This window comes from Lepisma saccharinum, chromosome 14 (assembly GCF_977018435.1).
Source record: "Lepisma saccharinum chromosome 14, izLepSacc3.1, whole genome shotgun sequence".
Classification (NCBI taxonomy): domain Eukaryota; kingdom Metazoa; phylum Arthropoda; class Insecta; order Zygentoma; family Lepismatidae; genus Lepisma; species Lepisma saccharinum.
The window spans coordinates 23,490,524-23,515,329 of record NC_139242.1 but is presented as its reverse complement, the minus strand read 5'-3'; the positions used below and the strand labels follow the sequence as shown (position 1 = coordinate 23,515,329).

Sequence of the window (24,806 nt, the reverse complement as noted above, 5' to 3'; positions counted from 1 at the left end):
TGGGAATTTCTGTTTCACATTTAATAAGGAGTCGTTGGAACACAGTGTGGTAGTCAGCGACGTCTACTTAATACTGACTGCTTACAGCGTTTGTAATCATTTGTAATAATTACAGGCTCTGTAACCTGCTGTTCTCAGGTTAATCATGACGATGAGGATGAATGATGAAGTGGATGCAAGAACACCCACAAAATAACAATCTCATCCCTTGAATGTTCAATACATTCGTGGAAAAGGACTGCAAATATATTATTCAAAATGCAAACGTAATGTTCACATATGTATTAATTATTATTTGTGCCTTTAACATTCCTTGACAGTAGAAACTCTGTCCCAGGGATCTGGAGCAATCCCGCACATAGCGGCAGAAAAGGGGGAGAAATCGAGTGGGCAGAGGGAAGCAGTACGCGCTGGTAACTGCAGTCGCGTTCTCGCCTCCACGCAATCCCATTCCTCTCGTGCTGATTGTGGAGCCGCCTCGCGTCACTATTTGCGCAGATACTTCTTTTCGTTCGCCTGCTCCACAGATAGTTGAAACAGAGTATAAGTTGCCGTGTGCAAGTTGCTTTGTATCAGGCAAGTCATGTGCAGAGGACTAGAGCCCGGCCAAGCTTAGTACCGGCGCGGTGACTGCCTTGATGGCAGTGTCCACTGTTGCTGCGTTTACTTGTGGAAGAGAGAGAAATTTGTGGTCAAGCAGCCAATTAGGCCTACCGCTGCCCGCAGTTTGGGCAAGAAGCGGCAACCCTAGAATCCCTCCTCCCCGAAACGGCAAACCGGGAAACATGATTTTCATGGAGATGGCGTGGTCGGGGTATAATGAATGTCATTCTCTCACCCTCTCTCTGTCTACTCCATCTACCCGAACGTGCGGAGTTTTTGAACCTCCCTCGTACATTGTAAACGCGCCAACACCGGAGATTCGTGTACAAGTGGTGGACACTGAACAGGGGAACTCCAGAACCGGATGAGAAATGTTGAAGGTGATTGTGGAGGTAATATGAAGACAATGAGACACCAGGATGCATAATTTAAGGTTGACAGACTGAGATGCATCTCCCGAGTCAACTCGTTTCTCCAGGAAATTCCAGAGAAAACGCCGTGCTATTCCAGGAAACGGGACTCCTGACTGACTGCCACTGGAATCGATCTCCCACATGCAGAGGGCTTCCAGGACGTTCCACGAACACGTTTTCCCTTTCATTTTCAAATATTCACGAATTACGCTGTCGCTGTTTTGCAGGCAGGAAGGTGCCGGAGAGATTTGAGCAGCCGTTATCTCCAGCCCGTGTTATTTACGAGGCACCCAAGAGATTTTTTTTACACTACCGTTAAGACTTAACACGTTGAATCTCGTTTCGAGCTCCTATGTATTCATTCTGTAACTTTTTATGCACTTTTTCCTCACCATCGCCACGTGGAAATTATTTTTTTTAAGTTAAGTCATGAAAGGAACGTTTCTTCTCTGCGTTAAAATGTGAAATTTTCAGTTACGAAATGTGTCATAATGTCATAAGTCATTCATTTGTGGCGCGATTCTGCTTGACACGTTTCCCAACATTAAAGAACACTGGGTGTGTTTTAAGTACACAAGTTTTGCAGTAATATCTGTGTGTTTTTATACGAGGGGCGGGTGAAAAGTTCTCGGTCCAACCAAGATGGAAATGATCTAGATTCTAGGGCCATGATACTTCCCTGCTATTGCACATATTCACCCCGAAGTTCAACACACTCGGCACATAGTATATATCACTCTCCCCTCCCCTTCACTCAATGCGCAACAACCCTATAAAAGTCAGGTCTTGCCTAGGCCTTTTCTGGGTGAAGCGTGGTCAGCGCATTGAGTCCTATTACCGTTATTTTTTGACTTTGAAGACCGGAGCCCGCTACCTCATCTGTCATTTGTCCTCACGATGCTGAGTCAATACAGAAATCTAGAGGACTTCCACCGGGAATCGACCCTGGATCGCTCGCAACTAAGACGAGAGCGCTAACCATTTGGCTACGTGAGAGTCCTGTTATTACCTCTGAATTCTTGCGAGATTTCCGTCCTTTCAGTGTCTATAATGGTCTCGGAGCAAGAACGAGCGAGTAGAGTGGATGACTACGCATTGAAACACCAAGATACTTAAAAATAGCCGTGTGTGGCGAAGCATTGTCGTGCAGAAACATTTCCAAATCCTTCTCCGCCGTGGTTCCTTAAAACAAATGAATGTATACTGTTACGATCCTGCATGTTGTTACATTACACCATGAAATAACACTCTTTACAGCGACAATGGGGAATTACTGGGAATGGGGTTAGGATGAAAACGTTTAATGCTCCCTCCCCCCCCCCCCCCCGTACGTATTTAAGGTGATCTAACTTATTTGAATATGGATTACTCTGTGAACGGAATTCCGCCTCCATGTTGGACATCCCTACATACACCATGTATCGTTAAATAACAACACTTCCTTTTCAATCGTCGACGATATGTTTCCAGTTACTTCTAAAATATATCCTCTCAGAGATTTCGGCACGGAAATTACCAGCTGAGAATTTCCTATGATCTTGTTTGACCTGGAACTTTCTTCGAAAAAAGTGCTTCGGTGGTTGCTAATGTACCGAGGACTTTCACCTGTATGAGGTGATGACTGAAAGCTGATTCAGCGCAAAGCACGCAACAAACATATCAAGGAGTAAAGTGACTGGTGGCTTAGATTTTCCCAGTAGGAGATCCTAGAAGCCGAAACGCATTTCACAGCGAAGCGACAAGTGACACGTGTCACGCAAGGATTTCACCAATCAGATGTAGGTTTGTGCAGCGTGTCATGCCTCTACTGTGTGATATTGCCCTAAAAGGGTAGAACTCCCTCTCTCTGATTTAGTACTGATTGATCTGGTTTATTTTACTTTGCATTTCTGCCACTTTTGGCTAACCGCAAAGATAAGGACGAGTGATGATGTGATCAAATTGGTGAGGGATTTGAACCCTGGACCCCTGGCATCGTAGCACGATGTGGTAACCCACTCAGGATTGTTAAAGGTCCAGGAATTTTAAATAAATTCAATTCCGGTCCAGGAGAGAAAATCAGTGAGCGTAAATGGGTTCTGGACCGTAAAGAACCTTTTTATCTGTAAAGTATTTCCATTCGGTCCAGGAACATTTTACCAGATCAATTTAAATTCGGTCCAGGAACCTTTTTTCAGACTGAATTTAAATACGGTCCAGGAACCTTTTTTCTGGCTGAATTTAAATACGGTCCAGGAACCTTTTTTCAGACTGAATTTAAATTCGGTCCAGGAACCTTTTTTCTGGCTGAATTTAAATATGGTCTAGGAACCTTTTTTCTGGCTGAATTTAAATACGGTCCAGGAACCTTTTTTCTGGCTGAATTTAAATACGGTCCATGAACCTTTTTTCTGGCTGAATTTAAATACGGTCCAGGAACCTTTTTTCTGGCTGAATTTAAATACGGTCTAGGAACCTTTTTTCAGACTGAATTTAAATTCGGTCCAGGAACCTTTTTTCAGACTGAATTTAAATACGGTCCAGGAACCTTTTTTCTGGCTGAATTTAAATACGGTCTAGGAACCTTTTTTCAGACTGAATTTAAATTCGGTCCATGAACCTTTTTTCTGGCTGAATTTAAATACGGTCCAGGAACCTTTTTTCTGGCTGAATTTAAATACGGTCCAGGAACCTTTTTTCAGACTGAATTTAAATTCGGTCCAGGAACCTTTTTTCTGGCTGAATTTAAATACGGTCTAGGAACCTTTTTTCTGGCTGAATTTAAATACGGTCCAGGAACCTTTTTTCAGACTGAATTTAAATTCGGTCCAGGAACCTTTTTTCTGGCTGAATTTAAATACGGTCCAGGAACCTTTTTTCTGGCTGAATTTAAATACGGTCCAGGAACCTTTTTTCAGACTGAATTTAAATTCGGTCCAGGAACCTTTTTTCTGGCTGAATTTAAATACGGTCTAGGAACCTTTTATCAATGAGACAGTACGCAACTTGGACCGAATTTAAAATGTGCTAGAAAAAAGGTTCCGGTCCTGCAGCGGAACTCAATATAACCTATTAGAATTTATGGGTTTCCTGGACCTTCAACAACCCTGAACCTACTCCGCCACGGGGTCGGCAGGATGAATAGTGATAAGATGAAATTGATGAATGAACAATCCCAAACACTCATAGATAGGACACAGCAAGAGCCCCACAGAAGATTATACTGGCTATGAATCCAGATGCCAGAACCTTGTCAGCTTGCAAGAATGCTGTCTAGGGTGTACTACTTGGAAGAATAGTTGACATGTAGGTTCTCTGACTTAGATCGGACAGTATCGGCCACAACACTAGAATAAACATTCTAAAAATCGTAACAATTATTTTTATAATTGTGTAACATGCAGAAATATAAACGTTGGCGTACGTTTGTTGTGTTTTAGCAGAGAGAAATACTTCAACTGTTTATGTTAAACTTGGCATTTTCAGTAAATTATTATTGTTTACAACTTGGAAGTTGTCTTGTCTGAGATTTAGAAAAAAATAAACGGGCTGAAATTCATACAATTTGTCCTATTTTGGAAAACAACCTTGCATCGTATATTGCTTGTTGATTGTTTTACCATCTTAAGTTTTTGAAATACAGTAAAACCTCGTTAATCCGGGCTTTGCTTAATCCGGAGAGGCAAAAGGAAAAATACAACAGAATGCAAGGTTTTAATTTTGAGTAGAAGTCAACAATCGCCGGGCACATCATCATAATATGGGTATCGCGTATGTACGTACTGCATTATTGTATTGCTTTACATGTTACTGTACTGTATAGTGTATTTAGGCCAATGCCCTTTAAATACACCATAATATACGTGGAGTTTCAATGCACTTTCTACTGTTCTTTTAGGTTATTTAAGTTAATCCGGACTTTCGTTAAACCGATCAACTTATCCCCCATTAGTCCGGATTAACGAGGTTTTACTGTATAAATTGTATTATTTTAGGTTAAAAATTCAATAAATATTATTCCGTGGAAGTGGTACAACGGTAAACATTTCTGCTGAGTCAGGTTTAGATTTAGTGGAACTGATTGCTTCATTGAATTAGGTTATTTTACGTCGCCTTTCTGCCAACTGTCTAATCGCATCGATGAGGATGTAATCATATGATGAAATTGATGAAGGAACACTCACAGAGAACACTCAAACCCAAGCTGCGATTCAAACCCGGGACCCCTGGCGGCCTATGGTAACACCTCCGCTATGGAGGTCAGCGAGTGATATGCTCATTTCCTCTCGTCTTGAGTCGTAATGATTGTTTCGTGGACTTGAAATTGGAAAGTATAATTCGACATGGAAGCCGGGTCCACCTCTAGTACTTCCGTTTTCCATTTCATTCTCAATCATTTCCGTGACTTTTACGTTCCAATTCTGATAAACTCTTCTGGCCAATCTTGAATGCGAGTCCTTGAGTGTAAATTACACGGCACTTTACAAAGTGAAGCTGTGCGTTGGGATGTCTTTCGCTTTGCATATCTTAGTACGCAATCTCCTAGATTCAGTTTTCCACGCAAATTGTTGCCTCGCATTCACTGCGTGCCGAACGCTGCATCTATGCTCTGGAGACCTGTTATTAGTTCGCACGCGTGTTTGCCCGCCGACGAACACGGGCCCCGCTCAAACGAGCATGGCGGGAGATATTACGGTTAGATCATATCGGTGTCACGCGGGAGGAACGCGACATCTGCCCGGAATTTGTCACTTGGTTGGAATGCAAATCGAAAGTGCGTGGGAGGTTTAATTTTCATGGTCGTGACGTCACGTTATGTTTTTGAACTTTTTATTAGAACTCTTGTCTGTCTCTTGTACACGTCTTTATTTTTTGACGTTTTTTTCTCTCTTTTCTGCTTCGATAAACGAGGGTTGGAGCATATGTCATGACTACTATTATTTTTTCACGTTAATGCGGGACCGGCACAACTATCCGAAATATGCAATTGGAAGAGGGCCGTGTGTGATACTGCTGACGATATGAACAATGCACATCCTGTGTATATCTTTGACACAGTTCGAAAAGAAGCCGACCTGACGCGTATCTGGTTTCGAGCCAGGGCCTGTTTTTTCTTAGAAGCATTGTTGTCACGTTTACCTGCAATGTTTAGACATTAATTCATTCACTGCGACATTACACTCACAAGGTTTCCACATTGTATTAAAGAAATACCACAACCTAACACAACTATCTCACGTTCAGAAATCTCTAAAGAAACTGAATGGGCAACATCTCATTTACTCCACGTGACTTGACAAATACTATCAGTTCCTAAAACGGATGCTATTGGTGGAAAGGTTGGAGGGGAGGATTTACTGGGGTCCACTTGGACATATGGTTCTCAGAGGAGGAACTGATCTTTCGGAACTTGCTTTGAAGTAAAGTGGCGTTCGAATCAGTACTTCAACTTTACCAGGTGTGGGATAGGGATAGTATCGTGCTATATGTGTTTACAAGTCAGAAAGCATACATTAGCATTACAGGAACAAAAGTAGCGCATACTATACATTATTCCGCACGGTTTCCACCAGCTAGATCGCTGAGGCAGTTCTCCGAAGATTTTGATGTACGAACGCTGTTCACGACGTACCACGGCGGTTGACTCGGTAATGAATTACCACTTCCCCGTATACGATAACGGTTCATCACACTGCCATCTAATGACGTGTTCATATACTACAGGTTCCACGTTCTCCGGGATATATGATCGTATTGTTGTACGACCGTTTAGATTTAAGAAGAAAAAATATAGTTGCCATGACGTATGTCCCAGCCTCTCTGTTCTCCATCTTTCTCCTCTCTCTCTATCCGTACATTTCTATCTCCATGAGTTTCTATCTTCTTCTGTTGATTTCTTTTATATATTATTTCCTTTTCTCTTTCATCTTTTCCATCTCTTTCTCTATTTACCTCTATTTCCCCCTCTATTATAACCTTTTCTTCTCTCCTCTCTCTTGTCGTCCCCGATGGCGCAGTGGTAGCGTCGTCGCCTTGTGATCAAGGAATCCCGGGTTCGAGACCTGGTGGAGGCACATAGTGGTTCGGATCCCGCTTTAAACTGTAGGTCCAGTCCCAATCAGCCTTACTGTGCATAAAGTGGATTTAGAGCACAAATCAATCAATAAATCTTCTCTCTCTCTCCCTCTCTCTCTCTTTTTCTCTCTGTGTGTGTGTGTGCGTGTCTCCACGATCTTTATTCATATATTTCTATCTGTGAGTATTTATATTTATTTTTTCCTTTTCTCTTATAATTTCGGTATCTTTCACCTCTTTTTCTCTCTCTCTCTCTTTCACTGCTTTCTCTCTCTCTTTCTCTTCTTTCTCATTCCCTCTTTCTCTTTCCAACTTTCTCTCCCTCTTTCTATTCATGTCTCCTTTCTCTCCCTTTCTCCTGCCTCTCTCCCTCTTTCTATCCTTTCTCTCTCCCTCTTTCTATCCATTCTCTCTTCCTCTTTCTCTCCATTTCTCTATTTCTCCTTTTTTCTCTCCCTCTTTTTCTTCATTTCTCCTCTCTTCCTTTCTCCTGTCTCTGTCCCTCTTTCTATGCTTTCCGCTTTCTCTATATTTATCTCTCCCTCTTTCTCTCCATTTCTCTCTATTTCTCCTTTCTTTCCCCCCTCTCTCTTCATTGCTCATTTCTCTCCCTCTTTCTATCCTTTCTCTCCGTTTCTCTCTATTTCTCCTTTTTCTCTCCTCTTCTCTCCATTTCTCCTTTCTCTCTCTCTCTCTCTCTCTTTCTCTCACTCTTTCTCCATACATTTCTGTCTGCATGTGTTTATATATTATTCTGTTCATATTTCTTTTCCGCGTCTCATCATCTCTATGTATTTCTCTCTTCCCCCTCTCTCTGTATTCCCTGCCACCTTGAAGGCTGAACGCTTGAGTGGTCGACCCACAATCTCGCTACCGAACGTTCCAGGTTCAAGCCCTGGCTTGAACAAAGATGTTCCTCTGTGAGTGCCCCCTCATCAATTTCATAATCACCTACTTTTGGTAACTTCATAGTTGTTTTCAAACACCTACATTTTAAAGCAAAGTTTACTGTGGTCATTTAACTGTTTTCAAAATGATATTTCGTTTACTTTATCGTTCATAAAACAAAAGACTGTATTTAGTAGGGACAAGCGCAATATCCCTGCACTTCCCCGTACCCGTTCGAGAGTAAGGATGAATTTTTCGCACTGCTTTTAGTAGAAATAACATAGTTCACATTGCACAACCTCACCTTTTTAGTAGTTAACAAGTATTTAGTAGGAACAATGTAGTTCGATGCAGTAGACCAAATCACACATGGGAATTGCTTCGTGTAGAATATCACTGCCGTAGCATTAAGCTTTTGCACTGCCTAGCACCGTACTTAGTACATAGAGGTTATTTTGTCTCATATTTCACTAGGATTTTGAAACAGAATGTTTTCATATAAACCAGAGATCATAATTTTGAACTCTTTTCCACCAAATTTTGTTTAGTCATGTCTATAACACAATTATATCAGGAATTTTGTTAAGCGATTGTCACTTTCATTAAATATATTTGATCACTAATGTAATAGTCCAACGATAAACTTAACATTTGAATTTTAAAAAAGTAATGCTTTATAGATGAGAACAAAAATAGACTGATTTGTTGATATTTGAATTCATCGACCAGTTTTAACGGCTGTTAAGTGGAAGTGTTTGTACAGCCAGTGGCAAATGTTTCATTACCAGCATCAACAAAGCCACTGTTTATTGGTTGGGATCTGAAGGTTCTCTACCTGAGACAGGGGCGGTGGAAAGACTTGTTGTAGATCTGGATGCTGAAAAATCGGAGAAAGCCATTTGCAGACTTTTGAATATTCATTTTCTGGAAGACATGCTAAAGGAAAATTGAAATATTTTAAATACCTTGTTTCATTCAACAGTAGTGTAATTGAATCGTGTCTCTTTAAAATGGCGTATGTCACGATTCTGTAATGCAATGTAAGGTATGCAATCAAGCATTTAATATGAGCTTAGCATTGAAAATTTTAGGTATAAGATTAGTTTATGGATGGGCAATGATGCAACTTTACTCTTTGAATTTAAATTGGTCCTTTCTGACGTTTTCCCACAAATAAATTTCAATATGACATACACCCCTTCAAAAAAGTGGATTCGCCAGTTCGTTTGCCGAGCGCGTTAGTTAAGTGGTTGGCAACAAAAGGTTTCGGGTTTAAATTCCCGGCATGGGCAAGGGTGTCATTTGTGAGTGTCCCTTCATCAATTTTCTCAAATCACTTTTCCTCGTCGTCGCGATTAGCCAGAAGATAGTGAAAAGTGGTCCTAAATTACAAATACAAATTTTAAAATTTCCAATCTCAAATTACATGTATTTGAAGAAAAATATTTCCTTGTAATTTGGGTTTCTCCGTTGCCATAGTGGTAACGTCGTCGCCTTGTAATCAAGAGACCCTGAGTTCGGTGGAGGCACTTAGTGGTTCGGATCATACTTTAAACTGTAGGGCCTTTCCCGATTAGCCTATGGGGTGGATTTTAAATGAAAACTCAAACTCACCCCATTGTAATTTGTAGTGTGTGTTATGTTGCATATTCTATGCATGATGTCTGTCAGGGTAGGTTTGTATATGAGACCGTTGCTTTTGTTTAATTGAATTGAATAATTCAACATTTCAAACTTTTAGCTACCCCCCCCTTTTGAAAAACTTTGTTTAGTTCATTGATTTAGTTTATTACTTTGCTTCTCTGTCAATTTTGGCTAATCACGAAAATGATGAGTGATAATATTATGAAATTAATGAAAATTCACTCACAAACAAAACCCATGCCCAGGTCGGAATTCGAAAACAGAACTCGTAGCGGTGTAGACCGCTGTGCTAACCACTCCGCCATGGAATTCAGCTAAACTTTTGTTGTGTTACAAGATGAACATAAGCCAGAAATCCTTACCACTAATATACCCAATGGTTGTGGTGAAAGGGGGCACCAAACCGACGGGCTACCCAGTTGCAAATTTACCTTCCACCGTCCCTGACCTTATTGCCATTCGCTGTACAATCGTCGGGCTCCAAAAATGCTGAAAGAACTGATGGACCCTTTCAGAAGAGAGATCTCAGGAGACTTTGGTGCAAAGAGTTGGCCGCAGCAGTCGGTCAGCGAGAAGGGTGAAAGATGCAGCAGGAACGACAGCCTACTTCCTGCGGAGGACAGGGCAGTTTCCACCACTGGGAGCATCAGAGCTGCTCAGGTACTTTAACCATTTGCTAGTCATGAAGGGACTTGGCGGAAGTAGTTCCCAAGTTCTATAAGGTTTAGGTTTGTCAGCGCGTGTAATTATCTCATCATTATACTTATTGTGTCATAAAGCACCATGTTTGTGTTTTTTTATCAACTTCGGTGAAATCCTTGCATGAATAGCTTAGAGTTTAGTATTTAAGTTAAAGTTGATTTCGTGTACACGTCTTTAATGCATCAGTAAAAAATATGTGAAACACATGTGGCGCATGAGTTGGGTTTAAAGAATTTTCTACCAGTCGAATGTGCCAAGCAGTTCCACAGAAAACACTGACAACCAAAGTCTTCATCTTCTTCATTGTGTAGAGATTTAGTGACGAAATGGTAGCGTTGTCTTCAAGAAGAAGAAGACGATGCAAATGCTAGGATATGATCTGTGTAAACAAGTTTGTAAGATGATTTTCAAATGTGTAAGGTTCTGTGCTGATTTTGTGTATTTAATCGTACAAATAACTACTATTGATATGGGGAATTGTTGTGTTTGTACGTTACTCACAGAATTGAAACTACACGTCATTCAATTAATCTATACGGAATGTTAGACTTGTGTAAAAGCAGGGCTATGAAAATAGGCGGCCGGGCAGAATTGCGCTGGTGCCACATATGGGAAAAGCAAAGCGAGAGAAGGACAAAAGTCGCTGGTTCCCGCGCACTGTGTGGCAACGTCAACCGGGCTGCGTTGCCTAGTTCGAGCGTCCGGGGCACACAGTTGTCATACCTGACCTTTCGAGCCAATATTGTATCACATGGATTACGAAGACCAATTCTACAACGATATCTTTCATTATCTTAAACCTCCGAACACACGGGATTGTGCTCCGACGTGGCAACAGCGCGAACTTCTGCCACCCACCTAATTTCATGGCAGTGCATTTAGACTTGTTTACAAAAATTTTAGGTAAAATTAGTTGTCATTCATTGAAGCAAATGCAATATTGTGTATAGTTTCTTCAGGTGAATAACATTAATTTGCTAACCTGTAAGCAGATATTTTCATTGACGTGTTGCTTTTGAATACCAAAAACTTACAAATACTCAATATATTCACTACAAAATATTTATCAATGAAAATTGCTGCGAAATTTTCGCAGCCCGGTGTAATTCATGACAGGGTCTGGCGGTTGAGGAATACTGTTCAAGCAACTTTTATATCACATATATCTAAATATCCAACGCAAACCACAGGAAGATTCTCTTGAAAGCCTTAGAAGGATTTATAAAAAGATGGAATGTTGAATATCACAGCGGTATTTTGAATGGAGCGGAAAGTTCGAAGACGTTGCTATTTACGTTATTAATTGCATTGTCTACAAATGCATGTGGAAGACTCAAGCTAAAGAGAAAAACATTTTACATGCCTGCACAGAATTAAAGTCATGAAGCAAGAGCTTTTGAAAGTTCACTTCATGTTCTAACATGCTCATAATGACTCTAATTCATAAATCATCACCTGTTTTCCCCTGCCCTGCTCTGGGAGCGTTGACGCTTCCTCAAGCAGTATGTTTGCAACTTAGGCAAAAGTTTAGGAAGCAGATGTTCCAACACCACGAAGTGAAATACCAAACTCTGTAAGAAGTGCCTCCAAAACAGAGAAACTACCAGGCGCCTATACGTTCACAGTTGCAGACCCTGTCATGTATGTAAGGGGCGGGGTGTTTCAGATGAATGTCTTCTCGTGCAGAGGGTGATGTCTTGTGTTTGGGAAGGGTGCTTGAGCATAGAGTTGAGGCAGAGAGTGCAACGTATAGACCATATGCAGGGCTGGAAATATCTTAAAAGAAGTAGATTACCAAAGGGGGCTTAGAAGTACGTGACCCTTAAGTAAGTAGCCTATTTCAGCATTTTTGATATCTTACATTCAGTTTGTATTAAATTTATGAGTAAAGTAACGGACCAGAGAATCCTTTTTACGACTTGCAGCCCGAGCTGGCAACCACCTGGAAAGATGACCTTTCGTTCGGGGTTCAACAGCGATAAGAGGAAGTTCCTTCTCGCCAGTGATGGTGCGGTTTCGAAACCGTTAAGACGTGACTGCCCCAGTGCAGCCTCCAAACTTGAATTACAATCGTGGGTCCGCTCTCGACTTAGGGACGAAAGGGTAAAGCGACTTGCATCCCAAGCTGACAACCACATATTAAATAACATATAAAATTTTAAAAAATCAAAGCTATTTACGAGTAAAATTGTTGATATCGGGGAATGGACTTTTAAAAAACGAATTTACAGGGACGCAGGCTTACGAAGGTTGAGAACCAATGTTCTAGAGCAAATGATGTACTCTATATCTATCATTACGTGTCAATATGCCAAATTTCGACACTAATAGACGTGTTGAAGCCATACGGATTATAATTCATCAACGGGCTTAAATATATCCATAGAAACTGCAAGTAATTGTTAAAGAGAAGTATGATTGTTGTTTCTTAATGTTACCTGAGATGGGGTTATAATCAAGAATGAAAGATCACATGATTTTCGTTTGTTTGTTTGAATTGTTGTTTTAGGTCAACTTTATGCAAAGATAGGCTAATCGAGACCGGACCGACAATTTAAATTGGGATCACAACCACTGTAGAATGTGCCTCCACCGGGTATCAAACCCTGGACCCACATTATTTCACTTGCAATTCGCACTATCTTGCTTTAATGCAAGGTCCTGTTATGAGAAGATGTGGAGGTGTACTCTCGGGCATTTGTGGAGTTGATGTGATCAGCAACACGCTCCAGGTACCATTTTTAAGTCTACTCAATTTAGATAATAATAATAATAATAATAATATCGTCTTTATTGAGAGGGCGTGTTTCGGCCTCGCGGGCCGTTCTTACAACAAACCCTTTAAAAAAAACATATTACAATTGACACTTTCCACTTCTTGAAAATCTTTGTTGCAGTAGAAAGAATGTTTCCAACTGAAATAACTTACCCCGAGGATCGAACCTGGTTTTTCCCGTGTAGCAGTTAGACACCCTACCAACTGCACCGTGATGAGACGGAGGGTTCATGCTTCTTTACGGAAATCTGGAAATTCGCAGGCTCATGGGAGTTGCCGCTGTGAATAGTTAGTGGGACGTTGCAAAAAACGAAATCCGCCACCCTTTGTCTCTGCCCCATCAGGTCTAAATGACTTCTGGGCGTGCATGTTGAAGTTGTCGCCCCACCCATTAGCTCCGTCGAAATGACGAGCTCGCACGCTAACGTTTTGTCGCGTCCAGTGTCGAGGCATGTTCTCTAAATTGCTGCCTTGTGGTCTGAATACAACTCTCCCCTTCATGTTTGTGTGTTCATGTCAGCGCAGACCTCCCCAGCTAGTCAGAACTAGGGATTGCCAAATCCAGATAAAAAATGTTATCCCGATTTCAAATATCTCGATATGCCCGGATATCCGAAATATCCGAATGCGTGTATTATCCGAACATTTTTATCGTTTGTCCGTTTTTACGGACTCTCAGCATTTTCTTTTATTCGTCATGCTCGTAGTATGTCTACCATTCTGCCATCTACGATTCTCAACAAATGCGTAATCCAATCTGTCCCGTGTTTCACGGATTCTCTGCATACTCTTTAATGTTAGCCTTTTTGTCCTAAGATAGATCTCAGAATTACTAAGTTCAGTACAAACGCACAAAAGTTTCTGACGCATCAAAAAAGAAAACGTAAATGAGACACATTGTAAGTTTGGTCTCCCGATGACCTGCAGCTTGGGACGTGGGGAACTAATTTTCAAGGAACATACACGTGTGTATGTCATTCATCCCTTGCCCTGCCAATCGTCAGGCGCGTATAATCAGACTATTTGGATGTCACGATTAACTGTGTCCAGATATCCGAATGAGCAGGGTATTCGGAACATTCAGATATCCGCATTATTCGGATATTTGGGTCATTCCGATATTCAGATAATCTGTTACATCCGAAACGGAACGGATAATTTGAAATCCGGATATTCTGATTTTGAGATCATCCCTAGTCAGAACAAGTCAGGAAATATTCTACTTCTTTTAGTCACATTTCACAGAGTGAATTTAGTATTTAGCTAAATCTCGATCTGTCGTGACGCGAACTTAATTTTAGCAAGTGAAATTAATTTCTATCCATTTCTGAACAAGTACTGTTCTTTTCATTACGGTCTAAATGTGTGAAATCATAATCTTAACGAGAGTCCAAATATTGGACCTCTCTGATAGCGTAGTTACGTCCTCGCCTTGTAATCAAGAGGTGTAGGGTTTGAACTTGGTGAAGGCTCCGATATTACTTTAATTTGTAGGTCCAGTTCAGATGACTTTATTTGAGCACTCAGTTAACTTCAAACAAACATTAATTAATACGTGGGTTTGGAAATTTAATAGTGGAAACTATTTATTCTCAAATAATGCAAAAGAAATACCTCTGTGAAACTTTTACAGCCCTTCAATGTAGTCGCAAGCATTGTGTACAACCGTTGCCAGCGATGTGGAAGTGGTAGTATTTGTGTTGCAGTGCCTGTTCTGTTGATGGTTTTATTGGAGCGGTCTATTGCCTGAAGAATCTCTGGAACAGTTCAGAAGATTCATCTTAGGGATCAAATGAAAGTCACAGGGGCCGGTAAAGCATCTGCCAGACCCATCGAGCTAACAAATCAACCACAGGTTGCGCTACGTGCGCCCGAGCATTGTCCTGCAAAATGACGGGAGGATTCAGCAGAAAGTGCCCCTCTTTTTTTCGCAACGCAGGCCGCAGGTTGTGTTCCAAAAATGAACAGTAATACTGCGCATTGACGGTCTGGCCTGGAGGTATGGCGAGAATCACCAGAACTTTCACATTAGTGGGGTTCTGACTACACAACTTTAGACCGCCAATTCCAACGCTCTATTCTTCTTGTCTTGGCGCATGCGCCTAGTGTTGGAAGGAAGAGTCCATCTACTTGGAGGTAGTTAGATATCAGTCTAACATGTGGTGTAAAAGAGAAGAACCGATTCCGTTTCATGGCGTATATACAGCAGTGTTATCACTATTAAATTTCCAACCTAAATTTCACCTATACTGATGACTCGCTATTGAAAACAGAATTGTGTATTAAAGATAAGTGTACTGTGATATAAGTATTGAGCATTTTAAGGGAGAAGTATCTTAAGAATAGCGAAGAATGCGAACAAGAAAAAGGAAAACAGAGAAGAGTGTGTACATAGGAGAAACGAAAAAGAGGCTGAAAGACAGGTTGAAACAACACAGGGATGATGTACGGCTTAAGAGAGAGAGAAATGCGATATTTAAACATACGAGAGAAACAGGACATGACATAGAGTGGGATGAGGCTAAGCAGATAGGAAGGGAGAAGAGAATGCTAGTGAGAAAATGGAAGGAGGCCAAGGAAATAGAGAAGAAAGGTGAAGAAGACACAATGAACTGGAATGGGGGACTGAAGATAAATAAAGAATGGAAGAAGGAGTTAGAAAGAGTGGAAAGGACAAGAGAGAAAGAGGAGAGAAGAAGGAAGAAGAATGAAGGAAAAAGAGCGTGAGATAAAGAATCCAACCACATTCTAGATGGAAGAAAATAGGTTTAGCCTCTTAGGTGAAAGTACAGTTGACAAGGGAAAGCCACCTGCTAGAATGTTCCAGAACAACTTTCTAATAGTCTGGAGGGGAGTAATGTTTGTGTATATATATCGTCCTTTCTTGTACCTTGTTACATTTGTACTTGGTGCAGAGTCTGAAGAAGACCTTGCTAGAATGTTGAAACGTTACGTTTAGTTTTTGTTTTATAATGAAATAAATTTCTGCCTTGGTCAGCATATTGAGTTTTCATATCATGGAAACAAGGCTTAATGGTGTTATAATTAACTATTAAGTGTAAGAAACTGAGTTCCTTTTCGAGATGAAAGTGCTGTGAAAGAGTTAAGGGACGGATTTTATTTCATTCGCGTAACAAGGAACACAGATACAACCTTAGGATAGCAGAACTTGTATACACCGAATGATTAACGATTGTAATTGATTTCCTGTTTCTTTTCAGTCACTGTTCACAATCAAACGTTGTGGCAATACTTTATTGGTATTTTCTTGAGAAATTCTTCCAGTGTGTAACTTTTAACGCGTTTACTCATTTTAACACTAGTTGAATGTGTCGCACGAACAACATTGTAACCAACAGCTTTTCCGATAGAGACGACAGTGACATTTAAGCGGATAAAATTAGTTTTTTGTTTCTATAGTATAGTAGTATCATGTTTTATAAAACTGATGGGAAGGTTTCTTGCACTGTACAAATTGTTTTGTTAAGGAAAATTACGAGAGAAAGCAATATGGCTGATTGTTGTGTTTTTTCCGTGCCATTTGATCTTTGTTGATTAATTGATTGATTTGCTTTATTTTACTTCGCTTCTTGTGCCACTTTTGGCTAATTTGCGAAGATGGGAATGAGTGATGACATGATAAAATTGCTGAATGGACACTCACAAATATCCATGCCCAGGCCGGGATTCGAACCCGGGACTCCTGGCGTCGTAGCGCGATGTGCTAACCATTCCTCCACGGGGGGGGGGGGGGCGGCATTTGGTCTTTGTTGGATTCAACGGTAAGAATGTTTCAGTTTTTCAGCTTTTCTTTTAAGTCCACTTTATGCGTTGATTGGCTAATCGGTGCCTGTGTGCCTCCACCGGGTATCGAACCGGGAACATCAAGGCGGCGACATTACTACAACGCCATCGTGGAGGCCCAACGGTAAGAAAGTGAAGGTATCAAAAGACAGAAACAAGTTTAGAAGAAGATTCTTGAGAATCGAGCACTTTTCTCCAGTCTGCGCGAAATCTGTGTTTACGGTAGGATTTAAATCTCGGCATCCTTTGACCTTTTCGACTGGAAGGCACTACGGACCTTGCGTGCAGGAAACAAACATGGGTGTGGCGAACGTCTAGATCGATACTACTTTTTTTGTTTCTTTTTTTCTGGAAGTTCTCTTTTTCCCTTTCTGAAGGCTTCTTTTTTTTCCAAGTTTCATCCACTTTTTTGCATTTTTAGACCTTGCTGAGGAAGTTTCTCAGGCAAGCTGGGTTAGTTAGGTTTTTAATGGCTTAATTGCAGGTCACTATTTTCAGAGGATCGGAACGTTGATGTTGCGGTCAAACCTGAAATATCACCAATTACTGCACACTGCAAGAGTAACGTCACAAACGTACCGAAACCCGTGTAAGGTGAAAGGTCTCTTTTGTGCATTGTAAAGGGCGAGATTTTGAGACCCATGGCCAGTGCAGTCCTCTGTGGGATCGTGTTGTCCTGTGTTTGTCCATATGTGTGCCGAGTGCCCCTATACTGCCTCAGCTTTTGACTACGGTATGGGAATTTTATCCTCAGAGACTGCATAGCTTTAGTTTATGTTAGTACCCTACAACAGCATTAGTTTTAGCAGAGGATTTAGGAAGTTTTAAAAGTTATTTTCTTGTAGGGTCCTGTATTACATTGTGTTTTAGTTACAGGACTCATCCCCATATTGAGTGACGGAGTACAAATAGCCTATGTGCTGACGTGCCTATAATTATAAAAATAATAAAAAATCAATTAACCATGAAGACACGTGGGGATTTCGGCCGTAGTGGACATGATGTGATCAGGACCATGCTCTAGCCGTCGTCACCCTCTACGGTTGCCCCAGGTACTCATTCACTAGATGCTGGGTGAGCCTCAGAGCCGTTCTATGCTGTGACATAGTCTGAAAAAATCCCATGCGTACCGTGCTATTGCTTTTTCAACGTTTCTTCTTTTTTAACTATTTTATTTATCTACATGTATCCTATAATACAACAATAGGTCTGTTCAGGCACATAATTTCTGTTTGATTTGATATACAACCTCTGACAATAAAGTTCGGTGAATGATCCTGAATATCGAAAGTAGACGAATTCTTAATGAAACCTACCTTACTGGCCTTCGAAGTAGTCCCCTCCCATGGCTATGCACCGTTGAGAACGGCTGTACATGTCCTGGAAACTTTTAGAAAAGTCTTCTTTCAGGATGGTGTTCAAGACCCTCGTCACGTTCCGTTGGATGTCCGGAATATCCTCAAATCTCTGACCTTTCAAAGAGATTTTGAGGCGTGGGAAGAGATTCAGATCCAAATTTCTTGCAGTGCATTGCTACAGAGGATGAGAGCTGGTGTGTGAGGTACGACCCTGAAACGAAACGCCAAAGCATGGAATGGCGTTCTCCTGTATCAACCCGTCGGAAGAAGGTCAAGGCGTTAAATGACGCATCAAGACGATGCTTATCACTTTCTTTGACAGTGATGGCATGATCCACAAGGAATTCCTGCCGGAGGGAACAAGAATTTTTCCGCCTTGGCCTTCTTCCGACGAGGTGGTCGCCATGGCACCTGAAAATGTTTACCTGAATTTTAAAATTCAATTCTATAAAAAAAGGTTTTTAAAAAAAGTATTTCGAGATCGCTTACGGTTTTTTTTAAAAAATGTTTCCTGTATAGCACGTATCATTAAAACATGCCATTACAGGTTTTTACACTGTAGCTAGCTGAATTTTAAAATCTGAAGCTATATGTTAGAGATGACCACATATTGTAGAATGTATTGCATGGTTATTTATGGTGTTATAGTCGACGCGCTAGCTACGTTCACGACCGGCTGGCTATGAAATTCACGTAGCACGCCCACCAGCTGCAACAATCACATTCAACGCAAAATGTTGCCACACATCTACTCTACGCCACCTTGTCCCTCCGCGCACAAGCACCTTCCCACGGTCTTCACATTGAAGTTGCAAAGTACGGCAACAGCGTATCCATAGTCATGTGACAGACTCCACGTGGAGTAGACGAGCAGAATGACAGCTGCGCCCATTGGCTGAAGGTTGAGTGTGGTTTGACGAAAACAACTCGCCCGCTATTTATCCCCACCCACGTTTGTGGCGGCGGCTTTCTTTAGTTCTTCGACGTTAACGAAGTAAACGCATTGACTATCTTCAGTTCAGTCTTCTTCAGGAAGGCAATTCCAGTGCAAGAATTAATTAGTTTTAATCCAGTTTTGTATTACTTAATAAATTAATTGTTTTATGGTCTTATTTCAAAGCGTGAGGCATTATCTTATACCGCGTTTGTTACAACCTGTCCCGGTTCCCGCGCTAGCTGGTCGCTGGCTTTTCTCCGTGCTGGGGAAAGTCAAAGCCAGGCAGCCAATTAAAATACGCAACGTCGCAACAGCGTCTACGTAAGCGCCTCTCTTCTGGCTTCCATTCGCTCCTCGTTGCCCAGCAGACGATTTTTTCCTCGTTTCTCATTGGCACCGAAACTGTCGAGCGATCGCTAGCGCGGGAAACGGGACAGGTTCTAACAAACGCTGTATAGATGGATTCAAGGATTTCTTAGCCCGTATTTGAAAAAAAAAATGCTGGCTTCTGAGAAAAGGGTGCTGGCGCCTTAATTATTTTTAATTTTGTCTACCCCTGCCCCAAAACGAAAAATCACGTGGTGTGAGGTCGCATGAGGTCATTTTACTGAGTAATTGCAACGAACAAGTGGATTGGTGACAATAAAAATCCAACACCGCGACACCAATAACATCTAGGTAAGTTTCCATGGTTCTTGCCAAACGCTATGGGAACATGTTCAAGTTATGACAACTGTATATGTGTTTATGTGTGAACATGTACAAAAACTTAAAACTAGTTTTTTGCGGAAAGCGACTTTTATCTCACCTTATGCATTGTTGGGAGGATACAGGAACGACAAAGACATGGCGACATATGAATGAAAATTGGAAAATTCGCTGAACTTTTTGCCGAGGTCAATGAGGTTCTCGAGGGAGTGGGCGGAGAGCTTCTAATTCTGACGGCAAACTTCGTGAGATGATTCCCTGCGGTTAGTTCTGGATAGCCTGAGCTCCCACGCTTCCGGTAGCTGTGGCTTCAAATGACCAATTATCTGTTTCTCGAATTTCATTCAATTCCTTCCCAGAGGTCTCTTCGCACTTCATCATTGATGGAAAGTTTTATCCACTCTCAGCGGCGTGCCTTGAGAGGAGATGTTAGTCTAAGGAAGCTAGATCCGCGTTTACAACGTAATGCGATTTGTTCCACGAAAACCAATTAGAACATTGACATATCCCCCAGTTTATTTGTAACAGGTTTTTTTAACGTACCGTCAATGAGGATAATTTATATCGTAATTAATTAGCATTTGAATCCGATTTCATTACATACATTTTTATCATCGTAGATATCGTAGTCTCCAAAAGAGCCAAAGCGATATAGTTGTTTATACTTTTATTTCTTGCCGACAGAAAGGTCTTCAAGGACTCTCTTTCAGGACAATTTCGAGTACCTGTCTTCCATTCCAAATTCTTTCTGTGTGCCTGTCTCCCTTTCCTAGGACCTTCTAAGTACCTAACCCATATTCGAGTGACATTTCGAGTACCTGAACCCTCTTCTAAGGTCCTTTCGGGTACCTGAGCCCTCTTCCAAGGCCCTTTCAAGTACCTGGCCCTTTCGAGTACCTGTCCTCTCTTCAAAGGCCCTTTCGAGTACCTGTCCTCTTTTGAAATGCCCTTTCGAGTACCTGTCCTCTTTTCAAAGGCCCTTTCGAGTACCTGGCCCCTCTTCCAAGGCCCTTTCGAGTACCTAGCTTCTCTTCCAAGGCCCTTTCGAGTTCCTAGCCACTCTTCCAAGGTCTTTTCGAGTATCTAGCCCCAATGTCCTTTTGAGTACCTGACCACTCTTCAAAGGTCCTTTTTCGAGTACCTGGCTCCTCTTCCAAGGCCCTTTCGAGTACCTGGCTCCTCTTCAAAGGCCCTTCCGAGTACCTTACCTCTCTTCCAAAGACTTTCCGAGTATCTGTCACACCTTCCAAGGTCCTTTCTGATAACTGGCTACCCGTCCAAAGGCTTTTCTGAGTACCTGATCTCTCCTCTAAGACCTTACCGTGCATTTGTTTTTCCTTGCATTGCCTCTCGAAGCGCCTGTTGATAATGCACGAGAGCTTTAGTGCACTCGATTTATTTCTTTGATGATGTTACTTGGGATTGTTCCCTTCTGTAGCTTTCTTAAGTGTCTGTTATCCTTGCATATTTCCACTCGTTCAGCGTATTTACCTATATTCCTTTTAGTTTCGTTTAGCTGCCACTGAACCCATTTTGATTTGTGCCAGTCCCTATCCATAAATCCGTCCGTTCCTAATTTATCTCGTTGCCAATTCCTATTGGACAGGGGGAAACAAGCGTTTCCCCCACCCCTTTTCATTATAGAAATCGTGAAGTTGGCACCCATGCATCTATCTTTGGCCGCCGCTGTTGTTCGCAGCAATACACCGGCGGGTACTTCTGCCAATTTTCGTCCAGTGGAATCGACCTTCTGCGAAGGCCTCGTCCACCGTCTAGATTCATCCTCCGGCTGCTGTCACAGGCGCTGAGATATGTCCCCGCGGCTGGCACGGCGCTGTATTAAGAGCAGCTGGCGGTCGTTACTCATTCAGTTTCACGTGAACTATGTTAAAAATCTCACTGGGAGGAATCCTCCATTGGAATGTATGCAGAAGTCGAGATTGGTTTCCATGTAGATGCATAATGTTAAGCGAGGATATGTTGCGTAAGGTTCGGAAAAGTCACTGAAAAAAAAAACAGTGGCGGATCAATTCATCTTCTCCCGTGGAGATCGGACTCGTCACTTAATTTTTGTCTTCAGTGCTGCTCTCATTCAAGTTTAATGCTTAAGACTTATCATAGGTTCAAGAGCTAAATGTTAGATGCATATTTACTATTAAGTTAATGTATGATTCATTGATTGGCCCTCTTGGGAAACTATTGATTTATTTGTTTTTGTAGCCGAATCCACATACATCAATGGTTTAGACAGATTTGAAGCCGAATTTACGTAGCAGTTGTTAAAACAGCCTTTGCAGACGGATTCACATACATCGTGGTTAAATCCGCCTTTATATCCCACATATATCGTAGTTAAAGAAGCCTTTGTATCCCGTATACACCGTAGTTAAACAGCCTTTGTAGCCGAATTCACATACATCAGTGGTTGAAACAGCCATTGTAGCCGAATTCACATACATCAGTGGTTAAAACCGCCTTTGTAGCCAAATCAACATACATCAGTGGTTAAAATCACCTTTGAAGCCGAATTCATATACTTCAGTGGTTAAAACCGACTTTGTAACCGAATTCACATACATCAGTGGTTAAAACGGCCGTTGTAGCCAAATCAACATACATCAGTGGTTAAAACCATCTTTGAAGCCGAATTCATATACTTCAATGGTTAAAACAACCTTTGTATCCCACATACATGGTAGTTAAACAGCTTTTGTAGCCGAATTTACATACATCAGTAGTTGAAACAACCTTTGTAGCCGAATTCACATACATCAGTGGTTAAAACCGCCTTTGTAGCCAAATCAACATACATCAGTGGTTAAAATCACCTTTGAAGCCGAATTCATATACATCAGTGGTTAAAACGGCCTTTGTACCCGAACTTTCTAACTTTGATTTTCATAAAATCGTGAGTAAAGTGAAAGTAAAAAACAATATCAAACACACTTAACCGACTAAAGTGCTACAATATTCTCCTAGGACTTATTATGGCCACTCATCCAAGCTCCTTCCTGGCTGACGTTTACTAAAAGACTACTGAATCAATAAATCATGTATTGTTATTTGAATCTTTTGTTGATTTTAGCTTTTCTGCAACTTTTGAATAACCGCGAAGATACGGATGAATGAGACGATTTAATTTATGAAGGTACGCTCACAAAGATCATCCATTACAAGGCTGGAATTCGAACCCTGTTAAATCTGGCGTCGTAGCGCGGTGTGCTAACCTCTCCGCCACGAGAACGTTAAGTGGTCGACTTCGATCTCGCCACAGAAGGTCCCGGGTTCAAGACCCGGTCCGGACACAAATATTCTTTGTGTGTGTCCTTTATCAGTTTCATGTAATCATCGCTCATTGTCACTATCTGAATTAGTGAAGAGTGGCGTAGATAACAAAATAAATGAACGATTTCTTTAAACATATTTTATTAGACGTCAGCCAGAAAAGCGCTTGGATGAGAGACACTTGCAACTTGAAAATGAACCTGCAGAAATAAATGTAAACTTTCGCACCGTAGTTCCAGATGTCGCTTCAGTGTCTCTCGATCTAGGTTGTTTTCTGAATAGTATGTCACGTGTTGCCTCGGTCTGCTAGTGGCGCATGCGTAATGAATGTTTATTTCCAAAGTCAAGAGGGAAGTGCCTTTAGCGCTGTCGCGTGTCGCTTTGGTGTGAAATCTACCAAGTTTAATCTGAAACTTAGTAATCACTGCAGAAGATAGTTACAATCACCTCGTCTTGTACATGGCTTTTAAAGTGAAATGACGGTAGATATGCACGCCTGTGTATTGGCGTAAGCGGCGGGGGGTGAAGGTGGGCGTGTTCTACACACCAAGCTGAAAAAAGAAGAACGTTAATTTCGAACTGTCCGTTGTTGTAGGAGCCATTAAAGGGTCATTATTTATTCTTAATTCCTGGCTATAAATACAAGCATGAAAAGAACACCTGATCGTAGTAACATGGCTACTGAAGGGAACAGCACGTCCCAAACACACATTTTTCAGGGAAAGTCATCGTTTTCGCGCACCATTGAGACCTGATTCGAAATTAATAGGTCCATATTTCAGATTACCGTTGAGGAAATGCATACAGGCAGTGAATCTATTTTGCTGCGCAGAACAGTTCTGCGTGTTATGCACGTACACATCTCACAACGCAGTGTTGCAACCTATTTTAGTAGAATGTTCCTATGGACGAATAAAAATGTTACTACAATCAGACTTGACAAAATTTGTGTCGTTTTGAAACGTACAGTAACTATATGTTGACTATATTGAAAACACATCTTATTTTGGTCTCCGCGGTAGAGTGGTTAGCATAGCGCGATTCAACGGCAGGGTTCCGTGTTCGAATCCCGGTCTGGGCATGGGTGTTCTTTGCGAGTGTTCCTTCAACTGTGTCATCATATCATCACTCATCCTAATCTTCGCGGTTAGCCAAAAGTGGCAGCGAGGCAAAATAAAACAAATCAATCAGTGAAAACATTTTTTATTTATTTTGAAGAATGTTAAAATCAAAAGGTTAGGAAAATTAAAACCAGTTTGAAAGGAATATAGCCATATTGTAGATGGACATTTGCTATACACATCTATGTAATCAGATAAAGACTAATACACGATTTTGTTTAAATACCCTCGTACACATCAATACTGCAAAGGTTAATCAGAAATTTTATTTTATTTCCCATTTGAAACTTGAAATTAAACGTATAATAGTTAACAATCTGCGTTAAATACAGCAAAAAACTGTTTCTTTTGAAGAATTTTCAATTTAATACATTTTAAACAGATTGTAGAAAGCACATTTGAAACAAGATTTTTAAAAGTCTTAATGTACGTACTTGTAAAAAAATCAGAGGTGTGTATTTTGAATGTATCCTCCTCCGTGGCCGTGCGGTGTAAGGGGCTATGCTTTGGATT

The 24,806-nt window shown here is 41.2% G+C and overlaps 1 protein-coding gene across 11 annotated transcripts in view; it reads left to right on the top strand.

Annotated features, from left to right (window-relative positions):
- The window catches only part of LOC145998727 (voltage-gated inwardly rectifying potassium channel KCNH6-like), a 1,156,077-nt gene that overhangs the window by 995,209 nt on the left and 136,062 nt on the right, over nt 1-24,806 (top strand). The window contains exon 2 of one of the 11 annotated variants that reach the window (XM_083135253.1): nt 10,118-10,262. The exons of the other annotated variants lie outside the window; for them this stretch is intronic. Coding sequence (XP_082991379.1) covers nt 10,118-10,262 — 145 coding nt within the window. The remainder of the gene's footprint in view (nt 1-10,117; nt 10,263-24,806) is intronic. 11 annotated transcript variants of the gene reach the window in all.